Genomic DNA, 15567 nt, shown 5'->3' with positions numbered 1-15567 from the left:
CGCTTGTGTACCTCTTTAAAGGAGAAGTTCGGCCTCCAGGTTTTTTTTAAAGACTGGGGCACGGGGGAGAGTAACAAAGGATATGCTGCTCCAGGACCCGCACCTAAACTGGTTCTGCTACTCTATGTTAGGGTCCATTTACACAGAAAGATTATCTGACAGATTATCTGTCAAAGATTTGAAGCCAAAGCCAGAAACAGACTATAAACAGAGATCAGGTTATAAAGGAAAACCTGAGATTTCTCCTCTTTTCAAATCTATTGCTGGCTTTGGCTTTAAATCTTTGGTAGATAATCTGTCAGATAATCTTTCTGTGTAAATGCACCCTAAGGCTATGTTCACACGAGTCCGGACGCATTTCGTATGCCGGCGTACATGTGCGGCTGAAACTACGGGCGTGGGAGAAATAGACATGCGGCCGGATGTGTACGAACCGCGAACATACGCCCGTAGTACAGTTCTGCTTCCCTAGCTTGTTTCAAAGCGATCTGAGGCAGGTCATTTACTTGGAAATCTTCACCCAGCCCCATAAACCACACAGAACCTTTTGGATCGAAAAATCAAGTTCAATTTGGCTGAAATAAGTACTTCGTACGGGACCGCATGGAAATCCACGGCCGTGAGTTTCAACATTTCTGTCCTCAAACAATGCTCTTGTTCATTTTTCACGGCGCCGTATACGATCCGGCCGTAAGCTCATACGTAGTGTGCATTGTGCGGCCGTATATCGTATACTTTCAAGCGAACGCATCAACCTCAAAACTACATGCGTATATTCGCGGTTCGCACTACGGACGGAAACATACGCTGTGTGAACATAGCCTGCGTTTACACAGACAGATTTATCTGACAGATCTTTGAAGCCCAAACCAGGAACAGACTATAAACAGGGATAAGGTCATAAAGGAAAGACTGGGATCTATCCTCTTTACAAATCCATCCCTGGCTTTGGCTTCCAAAATCTGTCAGATAAATCTGTCTGTGTAAACGCATCCTTACTCTATGTTATTTTATGTTACTCTATGCCAGTTTATGTTACTCTATGTTATTTTATGTTATTCTATGTTATTTTGTTACTCTGTTATTTTATGTTATTCTATGTTATTTTATGTTAATCTATGTTATTAAAAAACATTTACAGAGAAAACATCTGTAGAACAATATTTTTATTTTATGTTACTCTGTTATTCTATGTTATTTTATGTTACTCTGTTATTCTATGTTATTTTATGTTACTCTGTTATTCTATGTTATTTTATGTTACTCTGTTATTCTATGTTATTTTATGTTACTCTGTTATTCTATGTTATTTTATGTTACTCTGTTCTGTTATTTTATGTTACTCTGTTATTTTATGTTATTTTATGTTACTCTGTTATTTTATGTTATTCTATGTTATATGTTACTCTGTTATTTTATGTTCTGTGTCATTTTATGTTAATCTATGTTATAAAAAAAAAAAACATTTACAGAGAAAACATCTGTAGAAGAACATTTTTATTTTTCACAATGTAACCATTAAGTTTGTCCAAACCTCACAGACAAATGAGAATGTACAGTATATTGCTATAGAACACTAGCTGCACACTGGTAATTCATCCCACATTTCTCTACGCTTACAAGACTTTCTAGGTCTAAAAATATTTGATTTCTGTGTTGAGAGATTGAGAAAATTTAGATTTGAGCTCCCCCAACCAGCCCTTTTTTTCATATTTATTCAGCTTTATGCTAAAGATCTGACCTGGTACCTACTGGGGTTGCACCCAATACAGAGGCCTGTAGCTGTTATTTAAAAGGGGTAGTTCACCGAAAGAAAAATCTTTCAAATCAACTGGTGCCAGAAAGTTATATAGATTTGTAATTTACCTCTATTACAGAATCTCAAGTCTTCCAGTACTTATCAGCTGCTGTATGTCCTGCAGGAAGTGGTGTATTCTGCCCAGTCTGACACAGTGCTCTCTGCTGCCACCTCTGTCCATGTCAGGAACTGTCCAGTGCAGCAAATCTCCATAGAAATCCTCTCCTGTTCTGGACAGTTCCTGACATGGACGGAGGTGGCAGCAGAGAGCACTGTGTCAGACTGATGAGAATAAACCACTTCCTGCAGGACATACAGCAGCTGATAAGTACTGGACGACTTGATATTTTCTTTTATAGAAGTAAATTACAGATCTCTGGCAGCAGTTGATTTGAATTTTTTTTTTTGTGATCTACCCCTTTAAGGTTTCGTAAACATTGAGGTATAGGGCCTACTGATCATTTATGGTAAAGTGCACTACATTTTGACCAGGTTCAGTACAATATTAATATCAATACTAATTATAACTAATATTACTATTATTAGGCTGCCTTGAGAAAAAAAAAGCTAAGGTAATGGAAGTACTCAAGTTCAACACATTTGCATGTACTAGGACATGGGCCACAACCAGTGTCTTGCCATGGTTAAAGGACTTATCCAGCGAAAAGCTTTTTCTTTCAAATCAACATAACATATCAGAAAGTTATATAGATTTGTAATTTACTTCTATCCAAAAAATCTAAAGTTTTCCCATACTTATTAGCTGCTGTATGTCATGTAGGAAATGTTGTTTTATTTTCAGTCTGACACAGTTCTCTCAGTTGACATCTCTCCTGCTCTGGACAGTTCCTGTCTCGGCCAGAGGTGTCAGCAGAGAGCACTGTGTCAGACTGAAAATAAAACATTTTCTGCAGGACATACAGCAGCTAATAAGTATGGGAAGACTTGAGATTTTTTATTAGAAGTAAATTACAAATCTATGTAACTTTCTGGTATCAGTTGATTTGAAAGAAAAAATTTTTCTCTGAGAAACATTTCTACATCTGTAGACAGGGCTGGTGTTAGAAGGTCCCAGCAGCTATCCTGTGAAGAGTTATAACTATTTTCTACCTAAGGATATATTCAAGTTTGAAGCACTCTATCGTGACTTTCTCCAAGCAACCGTCAACCGAAACCACATGTAAAACACTTCTTATTTATGCAATAAAGTAAGTGGGAACTGGGTTTTCTGAGGCAACACCACAAGAAATTTTAACTTTTTTGCATTTTTGTTTTGTCCTCCTTGTGTATATAAGGCCATAGCACTTGCATTTTTTCACCTAGAACCCCACACGAGCCCTTATTTTTTGTGCCACTAATTGTACTTTGACAGGCTGAATTTTTGCATAAAGTACACTGCGAAACCAGAAAAAAATAATATGCGCGGTGAAATAAAAAAAAATTAAATTTTTTTTCTTTGTTTTTTTTTTTAGTTTTTGTCCTATGGAAAAACTGACATGTTATATATGTTTCTCAAGTCGGTACGATTAAAACTATATGCAACTTGCATAACTTTTATATTATTTGATGGCTTTTAAAAAAATAAAACCTACAGAAAAAAAAAGTTCCCTAAAATCGCTCTATTCCCATGTTTATAGCGCTTTTATCCTTTGGTCTATGGGGCTGTGTGAGGTGTCTTTTTTTGCGCCATGATGTGTTCTTTCTATCGGTACCTTGATTGCGTATATGCGACTTTTTGATTGCTTTTCATTACATTGTTTCTGGATTTGACCAAAAATGCACAACTTTGCGTTTCTGCCAGTTACCATGCGAGATCAGGAATGTGATAAATTAATATTTCGGGCGATTATTGCACGCGGCGATACCAAACATGTTTTTTTTTTAATTTATTTATTTATTTTTATTTATGAAATGGGAAAAGGAGGGTGATTCAGACTTTAATTAGGGGAGGGGGCTTTTTATTAATGAAAATATATATATATTTTTTTACTTATACATTAATTAGAAGTCCCCCTGGGGGCCCCCTATATACACAACACTGATGCCCCTGGGGGACATCTAATACAACTACACTGATCTCTCATAGAGATCAGTGTAGCTGTATAACACAGCACCGATCCATGAGATCGGTGCTGTATTGCTATGGTCTGCTGCAGACCAATGCAATGGAATACCGATCCGGGATCAGCGTCATTACGTCGCTGAGGCCCGGTAAGACCAAGGGACCCCCCTCTGCGATCGCATCTGCAGATAGCAGTCAGAATCGCTGCAGTTCAGAGCGGGGTCACGGAGCGCCCCCCCCCCCCCCCCCCCCCCCCCGAACACCTCTTGGGGAAATATGACGTATGGGTACGGCATATGTCCCGAAGAGGTTAAAGGTGTATTCCTCACAAACATAACTTTGATATGTTGCTGCCCATGGTGAAACAAACAATTCCTTCCGTACCTGTTATTATGTATTCAGTCTCCTTCCCCCAGTTCTCAGCTGCTTCTTTCTGCTGAAGACACAAAAATCTAAATCTGTGTGTGAGCTTTTCTCTCCGTCTACCCCTCCTCCCCCCTCCCTTCTGAGACGGCTGATGTAAACAAGTCCCTGCAGGCTGTATCTGCACCTTTGTAGCTTCTTTGTAATGCTGAGAGGGTTAATTTGATGCAGATACAGATGCAGATACTTGATGCAGATACAGCCGCCTCAGAAGAGAGGGGGAGGAGGGGGACAGGGAGAGAAAAGCTCACACACAGATTTTTGTGTCTTCGGCAAAAAGCAGCAGTTCAGAACCGGGGGAAGGAGACTAAATACATGATGACAAGTGTGAAAGTAATTGTAAGGAATACCCCTGTTACTAAACCCCCATCTCACACCACATTTATTGAAGGATGTACTCAATATATCAGGTAAATCTGAAGCCACCATGCTGTTTCAGAAATCTACTCCGGCTCATATTTTTACGATAATTTATGTCTCTTTGTAGACATGAATAGTAAATTGGGCATAGGAGGAGGCCCCCCCCCCCCCCTCTGTGCTATGACCTGCCTCCCCTGTCCACCCTTCATATGATCAAGACATAAATTGGCAAAAAGTTGCACATGTGTATCTGGAACAGCTTTAATAAGTCCCCCCTCCCCCCAATGATTATGTTGACTCAGTAATAAAGGGTTAAAATTGGTACGTGCCCCAAGGGAAACTTGCACATAACATTGGCTGTAATTTATTAAAAAAAAAAAAAACATATAATGTAAATATATGAGTTTTTTATGTTTTCTTGTAGTAATTGAAGCTATTTAATTAAAGCAATTTTCTACTTTGGGGCAAATTATATGGCCCAGTAACCCACCCCATAGGTCACAACTCCACATATATAATATTGCAGACTGCTGAGATTACCTGACATCACTTATCATGTACATGTATGCAAGAGGTACAAGGCATAGTGTGAGTAGTGGTTGTACACCGGCATATTCTTCACTAGGGTCATGTGACCAGATGAATAGTGAATAAGGTGCAGGGCTATATACAGTGGTGCCTTGGATTACGAGCATAATTTGTTCCGGGACCGCGCTTGTAATCCAAATCCACTCTTATACCAAAGCAAATTTTCCCATAGGAAATCACTGATATGCAGACAATTGGTTTCACACCCCAAACATAATGATTTATTATTCTTAATAACATGTAAAACAGATGAAACATTTAGAAACAGCAGAGTATGTGATATTATAAGTTACTGTACAGTACAGCAATCAGCATGTGGTGTATAATGTATAGTAACTGTATAACCCTGATAACACAGCAGCTGGATATGTGATATATAAGTTACTGTACAGTATAGCAATCAGCATGTGGAGTATAATGTATAGTAACTGTATAACCCTGATAACACAGCAGCTGGATATGTGATATATAAGTTACTGTACAGTATAGCAATCAGCATGTGGTATATAATGTATAGTAACTGCATAACCCTGATAACACTGCAGCTGGATATGTGATATATAAGTTACTGTACAGTATAGCAATCAGCATGTGGTGTATAATGTAAAGTAATGGTATAACCCTGATAACACAGCAGCTGGATATGTGATATATAAGTTACTGTACAGTACAGCAATCAGCATGTGGTGTATAATGTATAGTAACTGTATAACCCTGATAACACAGCAGCTGGATATGTGATATATAAGTTACTGTACAGTATAGCAGCATGTGGTGTATAATGTATAGTAACTGTATAACCCTGATAACACAGCAGCTGGATATGTGATATATAAGTTACTGTACAGTATAGCAATCAGCATGTGGTGTATAATGTATAGTAACTGCATAACCCTGATAACACAGCAGCTGGATATGTGATATATAAGTTACTGTACAGTATAGCAATCAGCATGTGGTGTATAATGTATAGTAATGGTATAACCCTGATAACACAGCAGCTGGATATGTGATATATAAGTTACTGTACAGTACAGCAATCAGCATGTGGTGTATAATGTATAGTAACTGCATAACCCTGATAACACAGCAGCAGTTTGTAGATACAGGATGGAGCTGCAGATCCCCATAATGCAGTAGTGTAGTACAACAGGCTAGAATAGAGAAGCAGGGCTGCTGTCAGAGGTCTGTGTGGTCACATGACAGCAATGGGGAAGGGATGTGTGTTCAGCTGAGTGTGAGTGTAGGCAGATTATAACAGCAGTGTGTATAGCTGAGTGTAAGTGCAGGCACATTATAGCAGCAGTGTGTATAGCTGAGTGTAAGTGCAGGCACATTATAGCAGGAATGGAGAGGATGGGAAACACAAGGACTGACAGAGACTGTAGGGAGCATGAAGGAATGAGCAGGGCAGATGTGGGCACATACATGCAGCACTCTCTGTCCGGGGAGAGAGGGGTTACAGCTATGGAGAGATTACCCCCACAGTCCTGTCCCCTGATGTAAGCCCCAGCCTGAAGTGGATCTGCTATGATTTGGAAGGTGAGGGAGACTTCCTGGGTCAGAGTACAGGGCTGTAGACCCCGCTATACAGACCATTCCCCCCCTCCCCCACTCCACCTCCCACCAAGTACAGGGAGCTCTTACACCAAGCAATGCTCTTACACTAAGTCACAAGTTTGAAAAACTGTGTGCTCTTAAACCAAAATGCTTTTAATCCAAGGTACCACTGTATATATATAATCTATGTACATTATCCGCCACCTACGAGTATCTAACTCTGCTTAGATACCACTTAGTAATATGTACATGTTTGGCCTATTTGGTAACTATACGTATACATCAACATGGATTTACATACAGCAGCAAGAATAATAAATGGATATATGGATTGTTCGATATTTAGAGGAGATGATTTAGCTGGGATTCAGAGAAAAGTACTTTTATATCTCTTTTGAGATATGATGATGTTAGGAAAATTGTAGCACTGAATATAAAGATACACATTATGATTAGACAGTGAGGGATTGCAGCCCAACCCCATTAACTTCAATGGATCTGAGCTGCAATACCGCACATAAACTGTGGACAAGCGTGGGCCTGTTTCTGTAAAGACGCTATGTTTGTTCAGTCTAGGAACCCCCCCTTTAATATGCATATTGATTATTCTTGCCATAGATCAATACAGTTGACTGAAAGGGGAACTCCAGGTAGAAGTTTAAAAAAATGAAACTTCTGCAGAATCAAATAGCATTACTTACTTTTCTATTCCATTTTTGAAACTACCAAAAATCCATTTGTTTGGGGGGTTTTTGTTCTGTTTTGTGTTTCTGCACTTTCTGGTTTATCAGTTGTACACAGTACTACAGGTTCCAGTATGCAATGCTTTCCCTCAGATGTTCATCACAGTCCTCCACCCTGCCTATTCCCGCCCAAAGCTGTTGCAGAACATCTAAGCTGTGTTCACACATTGCAGTTTCATTGTGTTACTGAATTATTTGCAGCAATTTATGATTTCATTGTGGTCCCAACCACACAGCACGCTGTATTCTCTACCTGTAACACCACACAGCACACTGTATTCTCTACCTGTAACACCACACAGCACGCTGTATTCTCTCCCTGTAACACCACACAGCACTGTATTCTCTACCTGTAACATCACACAGCACGCTGTATTCTCTACCTGTAACACCACACAGCATGCTGTATTCTCTACCGGTAACACCACACAGCACGCTGTATTCTCTACCTGTAACACCACACAGCACGCTGTATTCTCTACCTGTAACACCACACTGTATTCTCTCCCTGTAACACCACACAGCACTGTATTCTCTACCTGTAACATCACACAGCACGCTGTATTCTCTACCTGTAACACCACACAGCATGCTGTATTCTCTACCGGTAACACCACACAGCACGCTGTATTCTCTACCTGTAACACCACACAGCACGCTGTATTCTCTACCTGTAACACCACACTGTATTCTCTACCTGTAACACCATACAGCACGCTGTATTCTCTACCTGTAACACCACACAGCACGCTGTATTCTCTACCTGTAACACCACACAGCACGCTGTATTCTCTACCTGTAACACCACACAGCACACTGTATTCTCTACCTGTAACACCACACAGCACACTGTATTCTCTACCTGTAACACCACACAGCACGCTGTATTCTCTACCTGTAACACCACACAGCACACTGTATTCTCTACCTGTAACACCACACAGCACTGTATTCTCTACCTGTAACACCACACAGCACTGTATTCTCTACCTGTAACACCACACAGCACACTGTATTCTCTACCTGTAACACCACACAGCACAATGTATTCTCTACCTGTAACACCACACAGCACACTGTATTTTCTACCTGTAACACCACACAGCACGCTGTATTCTCTACCTGTAATACCACACAGCACGCTGTATTCTCTACCTGTAATACCACACAGCACGCTGTATTCTCTACCTGTAACACCACACAGCACACTGTATTCTCTACCTGTAACACCACACAGCACGCTGTATTCTCTACCTGTAACACCACACAGCACACTGTATTCTCTACCTGTAACACCACACAGCACGCTGTATTCTCTACCTGTAACACCACACAGCGCACTGTATTCTCTACCTGTAACACCACACAGCGCACTGTATTCTGTACCTGTAACACCACACAGCACGCTGTATTCTCTACCTGTAATACCACACAGCACGCTGTATTCTCTACCTGTAACACCACACAGCGCACTGTATTCTCTACCTGTAACACCACACAGCACACTGTATTCTCTACCTGTAACACAACACAGCACACTGTATTCTCTACCTGTAACACCACACAGCACTGTATTCTCTACCTGTAACACCACACAGCACACTGTATTCTCTACCTATAACACCACACAGCACACTGTATTCTCTACCTGTAACACCACACAGCGCACTGTATTCTCTACCTGTAACACCACACAGCACACTGTATTCTCTACCTGTAACATCACACAGCACACTGCATTCTCTACCTGTAACACCACACAGCACTGTATTCTCTACCTGTAACACCACACAGCACACTGCATTCTCTACCTGTAACACCACAAAGCACTGTATTCTCTACCTGTAACACCACACAGCACTGTATTCTCTACCTGTAACACCACACAGCACACTGTATTCTCTACCTGTAACACCACACAGCATGCTGTATTCTCTACCTGTAACACCACACAGCACACTGTATTCTCTACCTGTAACACCACACAGCACGCTGTATTCTCTACCTGTAACACCACACAGCACACTGTATTCTCTACCTGTAACACCACACAGCACGCTGTATTCTCTACCTGTAACACCACACAGCACACTGTATTCTCTACCTGTAATACCACACAGCACGCTGTATTCTCTACCTGTAACACCACACAGCACGCTGTATTCTCTACCTGTAACACCACACAGCGCACTGTATTCTGTACCTGTAACACCACACAGCACGCTGTATTCTCTACCTGTAATACCACACAGCACGCTGTATTCTGTACCTGTAACGCTGCTATTGGAATAAAGTAAAGAACTTTTTGAATTTCTTTTTCTTTTCATTTCCACGCACATATTATGATCAAGCATCTGTTATCTTTGAAGTTGAGCCCCACAATAAGGCTCTGATCCTCTCTGCCATTTAGCATCATTTACTTGTGTTACTGCATCATTTTTGTGAATACGCTGCAGTACTGCAATGACACTCCAACATGTGTGAACACAGCTCTAATTTCACTGCACAATTAGGGAAATCTGGCCGGTCAGGGATGGTGAATCACTCGGGGGATTGGGGGATCCAGCCATGCCTCCTGTGACATCACGCCCTGCCCCCTGTCTGCATCATCAGATTGTGCTCAGCAAACACACACAATGTGAGACAGAGGCACGGAAGATTTGTCTCCTAATGTGGGAGAGCAGTGAGAGCAGGAGACAATGTGGATTTGCACAGGGGCCATTTTTTCCACTTCCTGGATGTCTATCAGCTACCAGTGAGACAGAACCACACAGATATGGTAATACATTGTATAGACACATCTATAGAACTTTTAATGTACTTTTAATAGAAAACAAGTTTTTCTTATCTGGAGTTGCCCTTTAAAGGGGTTTTTGAGATCTTTAAAAATTGGGGCAATGCCAGATGATGGAAACCTTTATATATGTTACAGGAGGAAGAAGGGAAAGGGGGGACATGATGGAAACCTTTATATATGTGACAGGACTAAATAAGGGTCAGGAGGGAAGTGTTTTTCGGAAAAAAAACCCTGAATTTTAGAATAAGAGGACACAGACAGTGAGAGGCTATTGGGGGAAAGATCAGAAGCAACGTGAGAAAATATTATTTTACTGAAAGAGTAGTAGATACTTGAAACAAACTTCCAGCAGATGTGTTTGGTAAATCTACCATAACTGAATGTAAACCTGCCTGGTATATACATATATCTATCCTACAATAATAAGAAGGGAAATATTAAGGATGTTCAAACAAAGTTTTCTACTGTTTAAAATGTCATCTGTCATTGGGAGGTTAAAAATACGTCCGTCATTTTGCCGTTTGGCCGCCCGTCAGTACAATGACGGCTGTTAGTACATTACTCTAGGTCAGGTGGACTGATCACCCTCTGTCTTTAATAGAATTTAATAGTAAAGACGGTAAAAGGACGGTGAGAAAAAAAAAACTGTGTGTAAACAACTAAAAAATAACATCCGCTGTTGGCAAAAGACGTCCGAAAATACGTCATGATCATTATTTTGAAGTCCACGAAGACTACATCCGTCATTTTATACATTGTGTGCATTGAATGTCCGTCATCCCATTGACTTCAATGCATTGCAATAAAGTCAATTAAATCATAGTGAAAACGGATGTCATTTCTCTTTTTTTGATGTTGTGTGAACATAGCCTAAAAGGGCAGACTAGATGGACCAGGGGGATTTTTCAGTCTTCTAAATTTACTTCTAAAATTACTTTGACACATTTTAATAGGTAATTTTGTTATTTTTTCTGTTTAGGTTTATTGAAGTGTCCCTGTCATTTGGAAAACAGGCTTTGAGACTATGTTCAATCAACGTCAAAAATAGAGAAAAGGCAGCCGATTTTGATATTAAAAAAAAGTCTGTTACTGCTGCGATTTAACTGACTGCAATGGCAATGCATTGAAGTCAATGGAAAGACAGACGTCCAATGCACACGTCAATGTATTTAATAACGGAGGTTTTTACCGCAGACGTACATGATCATTATTTTCGGACGTCTTTTGCAAACAGCGGACGTTTTTTATTAGTTGTTCACACACAGTTTTTCTTTTGTCACCGTTCTTTCTCTGTTTTTACTATTAAATTCAATGGACTTTTAAATTAAGCTGCATCCAAACGCTAATTAGTAACCTGAACTAGATTAATGTACAAACACCAGTCATTGCCCTAAGGGAAGACTAGACAGACAACGACGTCCGTTATTTCAGACTCAAAATGAGGGACGTAATTTTAAACAGAGCTGAAAAAACATTGTGTGAACACAGCCTGACACATCAAAAATTCAGATCGGTTGGATTCAGGGTGTTCAGACCCCCACTGCTTTTTAGAATGAGCCCGGATAGGTGTGTTGCTCAGTGGGGCTGCTCCATTGTGAGTCTATGGAGTCCATCTGCTGCAGCTAGATGGGAAAGACAGTAAAGTGGTCTCCACGCTCTTTTCCTGGTTCTTTCTAGAGATTGATGGACGTCTGAATAGTCAGACATTGACGGATCAATACATTTTACTTATTTCTATGAAAATTTATACAGATTTGTAAATTACTTCTATTAAAAAAAAAACAAACTCCAGTCTTCTAGTACTTATTAGCTGAAAGGAAGTGGTGTATTCTTTCCAGCCTGACACAGTGCCCTCTGCTGCCACCTCTGTCCATGTCAGGAACTCCACAAAAAAAAACCTCTCCTGCTCTGCACAGTTCCTGACATGGACAGAGGTGGCAGCAGAGAGCACTGTGTCAGACTGGAGAGAATACACCACTTCCTGTAGGACATACAGCAGCTGACAGGTACTTTAATGCTTCAGTTTTTTAAAAAGAGAAATAATTTACAAAAAGAAAAAAAAAATCAGAGTACCCCTTTAAATCCGATACTATAATAAATCAATATGTAATAAAACATGAGATCAATAATGAGAATTATCTTTGCAATCTGCCCTGTATAATTTAGGGATGCTATAATATTCCTCAGTGCTTCTGAGCACTTGCCTAATGTAGTCGCACTTATCACACAGCTTACATTGCACCTACTTTTGAACAGCAACCGATCGCTTGTTCTGCCTCGGCGCAGGATAGTCACAAATTCAACAGCTCAATGAACAGCGAGCCTTGTTTATTGTGCCAAAAAAATAAACAAACCAACTGGACAAGCAAAGAGCGACGTGTTTCTACGCCGTATTCATGTCTTCCTCAGGCTCAAACAGCTTATTTGTATATAAATGGATAGAGCATAGTTGCTGTTTATATACAATGTAACCAGCTGTACATTTACATACCATTTTTTGGGCGTTCTCTTCTGTGATGTTTGTATTGTATTTCCATTGTGCTAAAGCACTCTGATGATACAGCGGCTCTGCTTCTCTTCCATACTCCTGTAAAAATGCCCGGGCATCACTGGTCACATCTTGGGTTGAAGGGCCCACAAGGGCCAATATGCAGAGGAGCCCCAACATCCTTCCTCTAGAGATGAGAGTCCCTCTACTGATTCCAGCTCCTTACAATCGGTTTGGAATATCAGTCTCCAGCCTTTGTACCATGCTGCCAAAGGTTTCCTGGAGCAATTCAGGAAGTGCTTGTCTTGTTAGGATACCGTGCTTTATTACTCTGATACTGATCCCTGTCTTTCTTATCACTGCCTCCTGGTAAGAAATACGGAATTTATATTTCGGAAGGAAATCACTTACTAATGAAATAAAATGCTATCTCCTAGAGGCTGCTTTCTGTTTACTTTATGCACTCGATAGCAGTTAACTATTAAATAATCAATTTGTGGGAAAGTTGGCAGTACAGACCAGCAGCAGTAAGGCTGGGTTCACACTGCGTTTTTTACAGTCCGTTTTTGCAACACCAAAAAAAAAAAAAACAGCTGGAAAAACGGATGCAATTGTGTGCAATCTATTTGGATCTGTTTTTCTATTGACTTCAATTCTAGGGGGAAAAAAAAAAAACAGATCAAAATGGATGCTTTTATTTTTTGCGTGGTCGACCTCATTTTTGTGTGCGTTAAAAAAAAAACAGAATCATTTTGATTTTTTTATGGAAGTCAATGGGAAAAACGGATTCAAACAGATTACACACAATTCCATCCGTTTCTTCATCCAATATTTGCAAAACGTGTTTTTTTTTATCTGTTTTTTTTTCCATACATTTTTGCAAAAACGGATGTGCATCCATCTTGATCCATTTTTCCATTGACTTCCTTAATAAAAAAAAAAACAGATCAAAACGCATCCGTTTTTTTAGCATACACAAAAATAAGATCAACTACGTTTTTGTTTATGTTTAAAAAAACGATCGAAACCGATGCACACAAATACACCCGTTTTACCATCTGTTTTTCATCCATTTTTTGTAAAAATGGTTGGAAAAAAAAGCAGTGTGAACCTAGTCTTATACATTTAATTAGAGTCTCTAGTCTACTATTAGGTACAATAAATAGGCGTCTCACTTGTTTCCAAAAATAATCAAAAAGATATCGTCTTTGTGCTGGCTCCATGTGTGTATTTACAAAAGTTATTTACAATTTAGACAAATAATAATAATAAAAAATTGCAGCTGTGAATCTGACTGTGAGGCCTGACCTCATACAGCATTTCTAGCAGCTATACACTAGCCGAGAAGAATGCAAAATACTGAGAGCTTCATAGAAACCATAGCTTTTTTGTAGTTTTTCTGCGATATCCCCTATCCTTTTGTTTGCTTACTAGTTCTTCTTACCTTAGGCGACTGGACCAGATCAGGGGCCGACTCTTTAAGGGTCTCAGGGTAGATGGATGGACTCCTATATAGTATATACACCCTTGAAGAGTAGGACGTTTTCAGCAATACTATTTTTATACAATGTGTCTGCCCTCTTGTATTGACCACATTACTATATTATGCCAATTCTGTATTGTTCCCTTTGTTGATTTTGCGCTGACTTTATGTCACACTGACACAAAAAGACTATAGGAATCACAGTCACCCTGCAATGTCACAAACCTCCTCATTTGTGGCACGAGATTTCTTTGGCACCATGATACACACATTTTTATACTACTATGTACCAGTGAACCATCAAACTTATCGCTGTGTCTGAATATTGTGTTGGAAATATACATGGATGTCCAGCAATGGTGAAAAGGTTATGAGTATATAAAAGTAATGGGTATGAACTGAATCCAAAAACAAACAAAAAAGTAAAGACTAACTAAGCATCAAGCATAATTGTGGTGGTATAGCCTGGTTATGGACGACCGGTCACTTGCCAGATGGTGATGTGTGACGCCACTGACGTGGTGGTTGGTTGGAATATAGCTAAGCCAGATGGTAGTTTGTCATGACGCCAGTGCCAGGTGGGCACACAGGTATGGAGGCACACCTGCTTTTAGTTTAAGGGGGGTGGCTATATCCTTTCCCCTGTGGTCAGTGACCTGCCGGGCTGTGAGGGGGCCCCTTGGGTACTTATCACAGTGGTCCGGAGTGGAGTTGTGACCCACCCAGACTATCAGTACCACGACCAACAGAAAGGGGAGATGACCCAATGATGGAGTAATGACTGTGTAGGTGCCAGAACAATAATCACAGAGTCCTGTTATCATTAATATAATCTTCTTTACTGCGAGAATACTTTGTACAATAGCTTATTATAGTTTGTAGATGTGACAGAACAGAATCTGCGCTAAAAGCCTTTGGAGTAGAAGAGCTGAGCTGACTTGGTTGTGTGCTAAGAAGTAGAGTGAGCTGAGAACAGTAGAGAGGAGTTTGTGCTGCAAGTTCAGAGTAGTGGAGAGGAGTTCATACCGAGAGTCCCAACCCAGGGTAGAAGTGTGGTCTGCCGGAACTTTAGAAGAAGAAGAAGTAGAATACTGAAGAATACTTGAAAATAGAAGTATACTTGTGCCCATGTTTCGACCTTTGCTGACATGATACCACCTGTTGCTCTACAGTTTTGGGTGACCCTTCCTATTAGGGTGACAAGCCCCAGGCCTTGTTACTTGAGTTGAGCAAGGTGGCCAAATTACCTGATTACAACTGCGCTG

At 40.2% G+C, this 15567-nt stretch overlaps 1 protein-coding gene across 1 annotated transcript in view; it reads right to left on the bottom strand.

Moving 5' to 3' along the window:
• The window catches only part of ACE2 (angiotensin converting enzyme 2), a 45654-nt gene extending 32540 nt beyond the window's left edge, over nucleotides 1-13114 (bottom strand). Inside the window, exon 1 of the mRNA XM_069945878.1 lies at nucleotides 12823-13114. Within this exon, the coding sequence (XP_069801979.1) occupies nucleotides 12823-12999 (177 nt within the window). The 5' untranslated portion in view covers nucleotides 13000-13114. The remainder of the gene's footprint in view (nucleotides 1-12822) is intronic.
• Between the last annotated feature and the right edge of the window lie 2453 nt (nucleotides 13115-15567).

Source organism: Dendropsophus ebraccatus, chromosome 11, assembly GCF_027789765.1.
Source record: "Dendropsophus ebraccatus isolate aDenEbr1 chromosome 11, aDenEbr1.pat, whole genome shotgun sequence".
NCBI classification, from domain to species: domain Eukaryota; kingdom Metazoa; phylum Chordata; class Amphibia; order Anura; family Hylidae; genus Dendropsophus; species Dendropsophus ebraccatus.
The sequence above is the reverse complement of the archived record's forward strand: the minus strand, read 5'-3'. Positions and strand labels throughout refer to the sequence as shown.